The 13842-nt window shown below is 48.3% G+C and overlaps 1 protein-coding gene across 1 annotated transcript in view; it reads left to right on the top strand.

Annotated features, from left to right (window-relative positions):
- The window catches only part of pou6f2 (POU class 6 homeobox 2), a 453085-nt gene that overhangs the window by 425316 nt on the left and 13927 nt on the right, over window positions 1-13842 (top strand). The window contains exon 11 of the mRNA XM_078398327.1: window positions 1807-1975. Within this exon, the coding sequence (XP_078254453.1) occupies window positions 1807-1975 (169 nt within the window). The remainder of the gene's footprint in view (window positions 1-1806; window positions 1976-13842) is intronic.

The following is a 13842-nucleotide window of genomic DNA, read 5'->3' as shown; positions in this document are numbered from 1 at the left end:
GTACCCCGTTCCTGCCTTCTCCCCATACCCCCCTGACTCCGCTATCCTTAAGAGCTCTATCCAGCTCTCTCTCGATGCTAGAAATGTGGAAGGCAGCATCTACGGAGGGAAGGTGGACGCAAAATGCTGGCGTAACTCAGCGGGTCAGGCAGCATCTCTGGAGAGAAGGAATGGGTGACGATTCGGGTCGAGACCCTTCTTCAGTCACTGAAGAAGACGACGGAGGGAACACTGATTTTTGAACATTCATCTGATAAAGATGGATTGGCCATTTTGTTCTTTTCATGCCACAGGTTTGCTCTTTACATTCTCCCATTTGAATGACATTCAGCCACATTTGAGACTTTCTCCCAACCTTTTTTCTGCTGCTACTTTTCCCACTGCAAACTCAAACCAGTTTCCTCAGCTTTTCTCTTTTAACTCGTTGGTTTTTTTTTAATTCCTTCACCCATCCCTCCCCCCCCCAACTCCAGCCATTCAGTCACATCCAAACGCACTCTGCTCCTAGCCTGTAACTTCCAAACCTCATGCACAAAATGATTTAAGTACCATTTTTCATATCAAAAGGCCGTGCAGTAATGCTAAGGTGCCTGGAGTCTTTGAGGTGTTCAATGAAGTGGCGATGCTACAGTATTATCACTGTGCATGTAATAGCTCACACTTTTTTGGTCAATCCTCAAGTAGATTTATACATTGCAGGTAGTCTAGTCAGTGCTTATTTACTGCAACTCCCTCTCAAATGGTAGTAAATGAAAAAAAAAAATGGACAATGCAGTAAGTATTGCAGAGAGCTCTATGTGTGCTTGCGGCTTCTTCTATTGGAGTGTACTGGCTGCTGTTACGGGCATTTTATGTGCTTGTATTTCTGTTCAGGATCAATTATTCCGGTCCGTGCATGACCAGTATGGATCTATGTGTAAGTGTGCGTGTTTGTGCGTAAGTGCGTGTGCGTTATTACACCACGTTTGTGTCGATTTGGACCGTCGTTCCCAGTGGGAAGCCAGTTGCTTTCTTCTTAGGCAGTCCCTCGGGATCGAGGTTGGCTCACTTCCACAGTTCTGCGGGGTCCGGAGACGGTTCAGGAGGGGGACGGGTAATTCGCAGCCGACGGGACAGGAGGCGGCTGTGAGGGATGGGTAGTTTGTGAGGTGGTGCACTCTTTCATAGAAACATAGAAACATAGAAAATAGGTGCAGGAGTAGGCCATTCGGCCCTTCGAGCCTGCACCGCCATTCAATATGATCATGGCTGATCATCCAACTAAGTATCCCGTACCTGCCTTCTCTCCATACCCCCTGATCCCTTTAGCTACAAGGGCCACATCTAACTCCCTCTTAAATATAGCCAATGAACTGGCCTCAACTACCTTCTGTGGCAGAGAATTCCACAGACGCACCACTCTGTGTGTGAAGAAATGTTTTCTCATCTCGGTCCTAAAAGACTTCCCCCTTATCCTTAAGCTGTGACCCCTGGTTCTGGACTTCCCCAACATCGGGAACAATCTTCCCGCATCTAGCCTCTCCAACCCCTTAAGAATTTTATATGTTTCGACTGCTCAAAGCGGGGCTTCTGTGTGCTCCTGATGCATGGCCTAAGAAAAGCGTGGGTGAATGTAAAACACTGCTCCCTTACCCATCCTCAGCACCCAACCAATTGGGACCAATGAAAGCCGGTCCTCCGCTCTTGTGTTCGGTGTGCATGTCGATGCCCGTGTGAGTCCCTTTCAGTGCTTGTGTGCGTGTGGTGCCTCTGTGCGTTTACTCCCGAATCGGTTGACACACCTCTCTGTTCATGCATTCACTGCAGATCCTCAAACAGCGGCCAGCGAAGTCGATGGAGTAAACCTTGAAGAAATTCGTGAGTTTGCAAAAGCTTTTAAAATTCGACGTCTGTCTCTAGGTCTGACACAGACGCAGGTTGGACAGGCCTTAAGTGCCACTGAGGGACCAGCGTACAGCCAATCTGCCATCTGCAGGTAGCTAAGTACTTTGTGACTTTTGGAATTTCTCCAGTGTGCTTGGTGGTGAGTGTGTCGAAACGTGTTTAACTGCAACCTCTCATCTTTACCATTATTCACAGTGGGGTTAATGTTCACCGGGAATAGGGCATTAAAAACGGTAACATTTAGATCACAAATTTATTTTACGTTTAGTGTTTGTACGTACCAACTGAAAAGTAACTGAGTGAAACAAAAAGTGTCCGTGAGGACCAATGGGTCCAGAAACTGGATCATGACCAGAAATGGTTAGATAATCCCATGTTGGTGTAACCTGTGTGCCCTTGATGGCATTCACAGTTTCTTAGGTAGTACCAGTTACAGGTGTAATGTGCCAGGGGTGGTGTCCAAGACCGGTGGCAGGGAAAGTGGAGACGAACAGGGTCCCTGCTAGTAGTCTACGGCTCGAATATGAAACTGGTGGGGACCACACCGAATCCTCCCGGCTTCATATCCTTCCCCCCTCCCCCCTCCATCCCTCCCTCCGCCTTCCTCCACTTCCAGTACAGAAACAGATCAGCTTGTCAACGCCAGTCTTAGACAATAGACAATAGGTGCAGGAGTAGGCCATTCGGCCCTTCGAGCCAGCGCCATCATTCACTGTGATCATGGCTGATCGTCCACAATCAGTACCCCGTTCCTGCCTTCTCCCCATACACCCTGACCCCGCTATCATTACGAGCTCTATCTAGCTCTCTCTTGAAAGCATCCAGAAAATTGGCCTCCACTGCCTTCTGAGGCAGAGAATTCCACAGATTTACAACTCTCTGACTGAATATTTTTTTCCTCATCTCCGTTCTAAATGGCCTACCCCTTATTCTTAAACCGTGGCCCCTGGTTCTGGACTCCCCCAACATTGGGAACATGTTTCATGCCCCTAACGTGTCCAACCCCTTAATAATCTTACATGTTTCGATAAGATCCCCTCTCATCCTTCTAAACTCCAGTGTATACAAGCCTAGCCGCTCCAGTCTTTCAACATATGACAGTCCCGCCATTCCGGGAATTAACCTAGTAAACCTACGCTGCACGCCCTCAATAGCAAGAATATCCTTCCTCAAATTTGGAGACTAAAACTGCACACAGTACTCCAGGTGCGGTCTCACTAGGGGGCTGTCTTCTCTTTAACACAAGCATTCCTCCCTCTTCATCTCACTCAAATGGCATCATCTTCTTTTCCTGTCAAATTTATGTGACCAAGCAGCATCCCATTAAATGTATCCATGCTATTCACTTTAGGCAATGTTTAGTTTAGTTTAGAGATACAGTGCGGAAACAGGCCCTTCGGACCACCGAGTCCGCGCCGACCAGCGATCTCCACACGATCCGACACATACTAGGGACGGTGTACATTTATGGAAAGCCAATTAACATACAAACCTGTACGTCTTTAGAGTGTGGGAGGAAACCGAAGATCTGGGAGAAAACCCACGCAGGTCACGGGGAGAACGTACAAATTCCGTACAGATGGCACCCGTAGTCGGGATCGTACCCGAGCCTCTGGCGCTGAAAGCGCTGTCGGGCAGCAAATCTACCGCTGCGCCTCCGTGCCGCCCTGTGAGGTCCATATTCTAATCAGCCCCTCGTTAATAATTTCCGTCTGAATTCTCAACTTTAATTTTTGATGATAGGCTCGAGCATTCACCTTAAACCCCTTCGACTAGGCCATATATCAACAAATCTTGGTGAGTTCAAGGAGAACTGGCATCTGTTGCAGGTGCTAAATGATAAGACTCACAATAGAAGGCATTTATTCACAAAATGCTGGAGTAACTCAGCGGGTCAGGCAGCATCTCGGGAGAGAAGGAATGGGCGACGTTTCGGGTCGAGACCCTTCTTCAGACCGATGTCAGGGGGGCGGGACAAAGGAAGGATATAGGTGGAGACAGGAAGACAGTGGGAGATCTGGGAAGGGGGAGGGGAAGAGAGGGACAGAGGAACTATCTAAAGTTGGAGACATTTTGTGAATACCTTCGATTTGTATCTGCAGTTATTGACTCACAAGAGTGTTCTTGAGGCCAAATACCAAACTGATGGTCACCACGGTCAGCTTTCCATCAACCAAGCTTGCATAAAGAAGGGTCTCAACCCGAAACATCAACCAATCCTTCTATCCAGGGATGCTCCTGTCCCGCTGAGTTACTCCAGCATTTTGTGTCGATCTCCGCATGATAATAATAATAATAATAATGCATTACATTTATATAGCGCTTTTCATACACTCAAAGACGCTTTACAGGGATTTAAAGAACATAGGGAAGTGAATAAATAGATAAATAAGTAAACGAACAGAGAAAGGAGACAGAAGGTGAGGTGACCTTCAGTGGTTGAAGGCAGTACTGAACAGGTGAGACTTCAGTGATGTTTTGAATGTGGTGAGTGAGGAGGAGTCTCTGACGGTTTGGGGTAGTGAGTTCCATAGGGTGGGAGCAGCGATGGAGAAAGCCCTGTCCCCCCAGGATCTGAGTTTGGTCCGGAGGGGGGGGGGGATAGGAGATTGGCAGCAGCAGAGCGGAGGGTGCAGGTGGGAGTGTGCCTGTGGAGGAGGTCAGTCAGGTAGGATGGGGCCAGGTTATGGAGGGCTTTGTAGGTCATGAGGAGGATTTATAGACAATAGACAATAGACAATAGGTGCAGGAGTAGGCCATTCAGCCCTTCGAGCCAGCACCGCCATTCAATGCGATCATGGCTGATCACTATCAATCAGTACCCCGTTCCTGCCTTCTCCCCATACCCCCTCACTCCGCTATCCTTAAGAGCTCTATCCAGCTCTCTCTTGAAAGCATCCAACGAACTGGCCTCCACTGCCTTCTGAGGCAGAGAATTCCACACCTTCACCACCCTCTGACTGAAAAAGTTCTTCCTCATCTCCGTTCTAAATGGCCTACCCCTTATTCTCAAACTGTGGCCCCTTGTTCTGGACTCCCCCAACATTGGGAACATGTTATCTGCCTCTAATGTGTCCAATCCCCTAATTATCTTATATGTTTCAATAAGATCCCCCCTCATCCTTCTAAATTCCAGTGTATACAAGCCCAATCGCTCCAGCCTTTCAACATACGACAGTCCCGCCATTCCGGGAATTAATCTAGTGAACCTACGCTGCACGCCCTCCATAGCAAGAATATCCTTCCTCAAATTTGGAGACCAAAACTGCACACAGTACTCCAGGTGCGGTCTCACCAGGGCCCGGTACAACTGTAGAAGGACCTCTTTGCTCCTATACTCAACTCCTCTTGTTACGAAGGCCAACATTCCATTGGCTTTCTTCACTGCCTGCTGAACCTGCATGCTTCCTTTCATTGACTGATGCACTAGGACACCCAGATCTCGTTGAACCCCCCCTCCTCCTAACTTGACACCATTCAGATAATAATCTGCCTTTCTATTCTTACTTCCAAAGTGAATAACCTCACACTTATCTACATTAAACTGCATCTGCCATGTATCCGCCCACTCACACAACTTGTCCAGGTCACCCTGCAGCCTTATTGCATCTTCCTCACAATTCACACTACCCCCCAACTTAGTATCATCTGCAAATTTGCTAATGGTACTTTTAATCCCTTCGTCTAAGTCATTAATGTATATCGTAAATAGCTGGGGTCCCAGCACCGAACCTTGCGGTACCCCACTGGTCACTGCCTGCCATTCCGAAACTGGATTGTACTGGATTCTCTGGGGGATGGGGAGCCAGTGGAGTTTGTAAAGGACGGGGATGATATGGTCACGGATCGGGGTGTGGGTGAGTAGACGGGCAGCGGAGTTTTGAATGTATTGAAGTTTACTGATGATGCATGTGTTTCCAATGTAATATCCACCTGAGGCTAGTCTCTGCAAAAATAGTTTCAGTTAGCATCTGCTTTTTTGACCTGAATATCGGTGCAAGAAAATCTTGTATCAACCTCCCTCCCCCTTGGCCTTAACTTCTTAAGAGCCTTTGAAAATTAATCATTGGGCTATTAAATCAAAGGAAGAGCCAAAGACGATGGAAGACCAAAGATGCCACTTTTAAAAGTCATTCTCAGGGTACAGCTATCAATACATCAGTACACACGACAATAAACTAAACTGAAGTTAAAAACAATCCTGAAATTTACAGAGTTGACTCAATGCTGATAGACCTAAATGTAGTGTGTCCCCCCCTCATTCTTCTAAACTTCAACTACAGGCCCAGTGCCGTCAAATGCTCATCATGTGTTAACCCACTCATTCCTGGGATCATTCTTGTAAACCTCCTCTGGACCCTCTCCAGAGCCAGCACGTCCTTCCTCAGATACGGTTCCCAAAATTGCTCGCAATACTCCAAATGCGGCCTGACCAGCGCCTTATCGAGCCTCGGCATTACATCCCTGTTTTTGTACTCTCTCTAGCCCTCTTGAAATAAATGCGAGCATTGCCTTCGCCTTCGTGCGTGTATGTGGATGTGAACTATGCAGGATTCCATTACAAGAGGAGGAACAAGGCAAACTCTGCCGACCTGAACTGTGAACCTAGGATGGCCATTGTGTTGCAGAAAATGTCCTTCAGGAGTGGCCAAACTGCTGAGCCGCACTGAGTTGTACAGGGCCTTGGTGAGACCGCACCTGGAGTATTGTGTACAGTTTTGGTCTCCTAATCTGAGGAAAGACATTCTAGCCTTAGAGGGAGTACAGAGAAGGTTCACCAGATTGATCCCTGGGATGGCAGGACTTTCATATGAAGAAAGACTGGATAGACTAGGCTTGTACTCGCTGGAATTTAGAAGACTGAGGGGGGATCTTATAGAAACATATAAAATTCTTAAAGGGTTGGAGGGGCTAGATGCGGGAAGATTATTCCCGATGTTGGGGAAGTCCAGAACCAGGGGTCACAGTTTAAGGATAAGGAGGAAGTCTTTTAGGACCGAGATGAGAAAACATTTCTTCACACAGAGAGTGGTGAATCTGTGGAATTCTCTGCCACAGAAGGTAGTTGAGGCCAGTTCATTGGCTATATTTAAGAGGGAGTTAGATGTGGCCCTTGTGGCTAAAGGGATCAGGGGGTATGGAGAGAAGGCAGGTACAGGTTACTGAGCTGGATGATCAGCCATGATCATATTGAATGGCGGTGCAGGCTCGAAGGGCCGAATGGCCTACTCCTGCACCTATTTTCTATGTTTCTATGAACTACTTTATGTGGCAATCAGCCAACATGGATGAAGTGGTGACACAGTGAACTGCAGATGCTGGAATGTTCAGCAAGTAACAAAGTGCCGGGGAAACTCAGCGGGTCGGAGGAATGGACGAGCGATGTCTCGGGTCGGGACCCTCCCCCTAGTCATGGAGGAGTGCGAGAGAAAGCTGGAAAAGAGAGGTGATGGAGGGGAAAAGCTTGGAAAGGGATAGGTGGATTACAGGTTGTGCGGGGGGGGGGGGGGGGGGTGATGGGGGGGGAGGGTGATTTGCAGATGGGGGAGTAAGTGACCAAGGTTGGAAAGTGAAAAAGAGAAAAACGAGTGTGGGATAAGAAAAGAAGAGGAGTGGAATGTGCGTGGAAGGGAGAGGAAATACGGGGGGGGGGGGGGAATAAAGGAGAAGTAGGGACTCTGTATTGGGAGGGGTAGGAGATGAGCAGAAGGAGGGTGGGAAAGGAGCAGGGTGATGGGAGATGATGGGGAAATGTATGTGCACCTGGATGGGGGTGACAAGGGGAAAGAGAGGCGGGTTGGAGGGTATTGGTTACAATTGGATCATTCAATGTTTATAGCATTGGGCTGAAAGCTACCCAGGTAGAATATATCCATGGACTGTCCCAGAGTGGAACATCCTTCCCGACACCACTCTCCACTTGTCACTCTTCAAGTCACAGCTCGACAAGTTGGACATGGGTCATCTCACCAAACTTGCCCACGTAAAAACCCTTTTGCAACCAGTACCCACGCGAGCTAAACCTGCGCAAGATAGCCCGGCTGTTGGCGGCTGTGCAGCAGGAAGCAGAAACAGAAGCAGAAAATGTGAGGTGCCGCTCGTCCATTTTGTGTGTGGTCTCACTCTGGCAACGGAGGAGGACCAGGACGGGGAGGTCGGTGCGGCAGTGGGACGAGGGGAGTTAGCAACTGAGAGCTCCAGCAAACGTTGGTACGCAGAGCGCAAGTGTTCAGTGAAACAAACAGTTGTCTCATCTAAGGTATTTATTCACAAAATGCTGGGGTAACTCAGCGGGTCAGTCAGGCAGCATCTCGGGAGAGAAGGAATGGGTGACGTTTCGGGTCGAGACCCTTCTTCAGTTGTCTCATCTACGCTTGGTCTCACCAAGGAGGGTGGTTCTTTCCCAATGTTTAGTTCAGAGATACTACAGCATCTAGGAACCAGTCCTCAAGGCGGAAGCAGGGTCTCTGTAGAGCGTTGTAAGGCAGCAGCTCTACAGCTGCACCACCTATGGGAAGAAATCGGCCAAGGCGACCACATGCATAGTTTTAGATGAATGCCCAATGTAAAGCCCAGTTGAAGGGAATGCTGTCGTGGTAACCTTGCAGGGAAAACCGCGACAGTTCTCTTTGGGGGGAAATAAACAGCTTCAAAGATTACCTGGAAACAGCAGAAATATTCTTCATAACCTGACACACCTAAAAATTTTAGCTGCTACTTTAAGCCCGCTCTGAACCACAGTCACTGCAACGAGCAGCTCCTTCAGTGACAGACTCCTTCACCCCAAGTGCGTGAAGGAGAGATATAGGAGGTCCTTCCTTCCCGCTGCTGTGAGACTGCACAACCAGCACTGCTCCCAGCAGACGAATCAACAATAACAGCTAAGAAAGCTGATGACAATTTATGTATCTTTTATTTATTTATAATGAATGTCTCTTGCTATCCACTTTGCTGCTGTAAGACTAAATTTCCCCGGTGTGGGACGAATAAAGGAATATATTATTATTTTAATGGCAAGAAATTAGCAAGGGCTTATCTTCTGCCATTTGTTGACAAGCATAATTCATTTGGACCATAGTCGTGTTTCTCTCTGCAGATGCAGCAATGTTTTTAGATTTAGATTTAGATTTAGAGATACAGCGCAGAAACAGGCCCTTCGGCCCACCGAGTCTGCGCCGCCCAGCGATCCCCGCACACTAACACTATCCTACACCCACTAGGGACAATTTTTACAATTGCCCAGCCAATTAACCTACAAACCTGCACGTCTTTGGAGTGTGGGAGGAAACCGAGGATCTCGGAGAAAACCCACGCAGGTCACGGGGAGAACGTACAAACTCCGTACAGACGGCGCCCGTAGTCAGGATCGAACCTGACTCTCCGGCGCTGCATTCGCTGTAAGGCAACAACTCTACCGCCGCGCCACCGTGCCGCAGGTTTTTCTTCAGTTCCCTGTTCTATTTGCTATTCTGCCACAACACGCCAGCTCTCTCGACATCCCATCGTGTCGACTAATCCGGGGCAGGTGCTGGAGTTTAAATGTGACAGCCTCAGGGTCTCATTTTGGACTCTTTGCACACTTTGATTTTCATTTCCAAAGAATGAGCACTTGGCTATAAATTCAGCGCTTCCCTTCATCCTCGGCGTTCGTCTTCTGCGCCCTCGGGTAGCCAAATGACAACCCACTCAATGGCCTTCTGGGATGAAAAGTGGAGAAATGAGCTGCCCCAGGCAATGCCTCTCTCTAATGCGCCCCATAGCCTGGGGCTCACGGCACTTTGGCTCATAGAGCATCTCCCGTTCCCGGTGAGGGTCGGGCCACGTCACCCAGGGTCAATGCAGACAGTCCTCCGAGTCACAGCTCCCTCCCATCGGGTTCGTGATCAGATCGTTGTTTCCTGAGCTGGATGTACCTCACCTCTCCATCCGTCTGATCAGTGGGTTGATCCCCACATCCTAAATGCCAGCTGCCCCATTATCACAAATGGCTGCCACCATTCTGAACATAAGCTGTCATTCAGTGCAACTGCTTTGAAGAGAGCTACAGAGGACCATCCTGTGGTTGCCCTTCAGGGAGGTTCTGTTCCCCGTGAACTCTTTCAATAGATAATAGACAATAGGTGCAGGAGGAGGCCATTCGGCCCTTCGAGCCAGCACCACAATTCAATGTGATCATGGCTGATCATTCTCAATCAGTACCCCGTTCCTGCCTTCTCCCCATACCCCCAGGCGAAATATGAGGTGCTGTTCCTCCAATTTCCGGTGGGACTCACTATGGCACTGGAGGAGGCCCATGACAGAAAGGGTCAGACTGGAAATGGGAGGGGGAGTTGAAGTGCTCAGCCACCGGGAGATCAGATTGGTTAATGCGGACTGAGCGCAGGTGTTGAGCGAAGCGATCGCCGAGCCTGCGTTTGGTTTCACCGATGTAAATAAGTTGACATCTGGAGCAGCGGATGCAATAGATGAGGTTGGAGGAGGTGCAGGTGAAACTCTGTCTCACCTGGAAAGACTGTTTGGGTCCTTGGATGGAGTTGAGGAGGGAGGTAAAGGGGCAGGTGTTGCATCTCCTGCGGTTGCAGGGGAAAGTGCCCGGGGATGGGGTGGTTTGCCCCCATTTGCCCTTTTGGCTATATGAGTAGCTAACTGATTATCTAACAAGATATGTCCGCGTTCCATGTTGGAAGATGGAAGACGTTCAAAGTGCCTTACAAATGGAATGGAATTCCTTTATTCAAGCTATTCACATTATTATACCGGCCACCCAAAATTTAAATCTATCCCTTTTATACAAGGTGTTGATATGGATTGTAAATGGTGAAAGTCCCAGTCCTGATCCCAGTTGTACCCTACCTGATCCAAATTGTCTACTTAAAAATGACGCCGTTATCTCAACTCTCAGTTGATTAGGCAATCCTCCGTCCGTGCCATGAGCTCTTACCTGCACAGTAAACCTCCTTGTGAAACCTTCTTCTATCTTCAATAGACAGTAGACAATAGACAATAGATGCAGGAGGAGGCCATTCGGCCCTTCGAGCCAGCACCGCCATTCAATGTGATCATGGCTGATCATCCACAATCAGTACCCAGTTCCTGCCTTCTCCCCATACCCCCTGACTCCGCTAGCATTAAGAGCTCTATCTAACTCTCTCTCTTGAAAGCATCCAGAGAATTGGTCTCCACTGCCTTCTGAGGCAGAGAATTCCACAGATTTACAACTCTCTGAGTCAAAAAGTTTTTCCTCATCTCCGTTCTAAATGGCATACCCCTTATTCTTAAACTGTGGCCCCTGGTTCTGGACTCCCCCAACATCGGGAACATGTTTCCTGCCTCCAGCGTGTCCATTCCCTTAATAATCTTATATGCTTCAATCTTATATGCTCCAAAGACGTACAGGTTTGTAGGTTAATTGGCTGGGTAAATGTGAAAAATTGTCCCTAGTGGGTGTAGGATAGTGTTAATGTACGGGGATCGCTGGGCGGCACGGACTTGGAGGGCCGAAAAGGCCTGTTTCCGGCTGTATATATATGATGATGATGAAGATCCCCTCTCATCCTTCTATATTCCAGCGTAGACAAGCCCAGTCACTCCAGTCTTTCAACATACGACAGTCCCGCCATTCCGGGAATTAACTTAGTAAACCTACGCTGCACGCCCTCAATAGCAAGAATGTCCTTCCTCAAATTTGGAGACCAAAACTGCACACAGTACTCCAGGTGCGGTCTCACTAGGGGCCCTGTAGCAACTGCAGCGGGACCTCTTTGCTCCTATACTCAACTCCTCTTGTCATAAAGGCCAACGTGCCATTAGCTTTCTTCGAACTTTCCTCAGAACTGGCAAGGAGACAAACAAAGATTGTGAAGTTGCAGTTAGAGTGGGGATATCTCTGGTAGAGTGAAGATAGACACGGAAAGCTGGAGTAACTCAGCGGGACAGGCAGCATCTCTGGACAGAGGGAATGGGTGTCGTTTCGGGTCATAGAAACATAGAAAATAGGTGCAGGAGGAGGCCATTCGGCCCTTCGAGCCAGCACCGCTATTCATTGTGATCATGGCTGATCGTCCCCAATCAATAACCCGAGCCTGCCTTCTCCCCTTGATTCCACCAGCCCCTAGAGCTCTATCTAACTCTCTCTTAAATCCATCCAGTGATTTGGCTTCCACTGCCCTCTGTGGCAGAGAATTCTCTGTCGAAGTGGTCGAGACCCTTCTTTGGACTGAGTCAGGGAAGAGGGACACACAAAAGTATGGAGGGGCGAGGTGTGAAAACGGGACATCAAAGGGGACGCAGATCGAGGGAAATGTAGAGCAGATCGTTGTTAGCTCGGGGGAGTTGACAACAACGCTTACAAAGATAACATTTAACCAGGAAGACAGAAAGACTGGCTGTATGCTGCCCAAGTGAAATATGAGGTGCTGTTCCTCCAATTTGCGTTGGGCCTCACTCCGACGGTGGAGAAAGCCCAGGACTTTTGTAGAGTAAAACTAGAGTGACATTGGGATAGACAGTAGTCAAGTCAAGTCAAGTCAATTTTATTTGTAGAGCAACCCACGTTGACCAAAGTGCTGTACATCAGTTCAGGTACTAAGAACGAACATACAATGGCACACAAACATAACAGCACATACATAAACAGTTCACAGCGCCCCCTCAGAGGGCCTCAAACGCTAGGGAGTAGAAATAGGTTTTGAGCCTGGACTTAAAGGAGTCGATGGAGGGGGCAGTTCTGATGGGGAGAGGGATGCTGTTCCACAGTCTAGGAGCTGCAACCGCAAAAGCGCGGTCACCCCTGAGCTTAAGCCTAGACCGCGGGATAGTCAGTAGCCCCAAGTCGGCCAACCTGAGGGACCTGGAGATATAGTGGTGGGCTTTGTACGTGGTTACCTGGCCAATAACCGAATGGGAGCAATCAGAAAGTGCGACACAGAAAAAAAAAGTGCAGGAGACACAATAGACTGCAGATGCTGGAATTTTGAGTAAAAATGAACTGTCAGAGGAACTCGGCGGGCCAGACAGAATCTGAGGAGGGAAATGATCCAGACTCAGGATCAAATGTTGGAGTGCTCCGATGCAGTCTAACTTGTTGCCTGTTTGTAATTTCCAGTGTTTTATTTTTTATAACTTTAGATTTCCATCGTCTGCAATTCTTGTTTTGATTTTCCCTTTCCATTCATCGAAAATGCGGCAATTCCCATTATTTATGTATGTTCTTGGCTGGTGGGTAAAGATTCCATCAATGCCACTTTCTCATCGATGGAGCCTTTTTATAAATCAACGCCAATCCAAATGGTCGCAAATTTAATGCAATAGACAATAGACAATAGGTGCTGGAGTAGGCCATTCGGCCCTTCGCGCCAGTACCGCCATTCAATGTGATCATGGCTGATCATTCACAATCAGTACCCCGTTCCTGCCTTCTCCCCATACCCCCTGACTCCGCTATCATTAAGAGCTCTATCTAGCTCTCTCTTGAAAGCATCCAGAGAATTGGTCTCCTGAGGCAGTGAATTCCACAGATTTGCAACTGTCTGAGTGAAAATGTTTTTCCTCATCTCCGTTCTAAATGGCCTACCCCTTATTCTTAAACTATGGCCCCTGGTTCTGGACTCCCCCAACATTGGGAACATGTTTCCTGCCTCTAGGGTGTCCAATACCTTAGTAATCTGAGATGTTTCAATAAGATCCCCCCTCATCCTTCTAAATTCCAGTGAATACAAGCCCAGTTGCTCCAGTCTTTCAACATATGACGGTCCCGCCATTCCAGGAGTTAACCTCGTGAACCTACGCTGCACGCCCTCAAGATTTCTCCCTTAAGATTTCCTTAAGTCTTAATGCAAGACCACACTTTTGCAAATCCTGATTCCTGGAAGAAACAGAGTTCGAGTCTCCCCTCAAAGGATTCCCCACATGACCTAACCAGACCAGTCTCGAACTCCAGAGCTGGGCAGCCTTTCCACC

The sequence above is a fragment of the Rhinoraja longicauda genome, chromosome 4 (assembly GCF_053455715.1).
Source record: "Rhinoraja longicauda isolate Sanriku21f chromosome 4, sRhiLon1.1, whole genome shotgun sequence".
In the NCBI taxonomy this organism is placed as follows: domain Eukaryota; kingdom Metazoa; phylum Chordata; class Chondrichthyes; order Rajiformes; family Arhynchobatidae; genus Rhinoraja; species Rhinoraja longicauda.
Note: the sequence above shows the minus strand (reverse complement) of the source record. Positions and strands in the feature narration are given on the sequence as shown.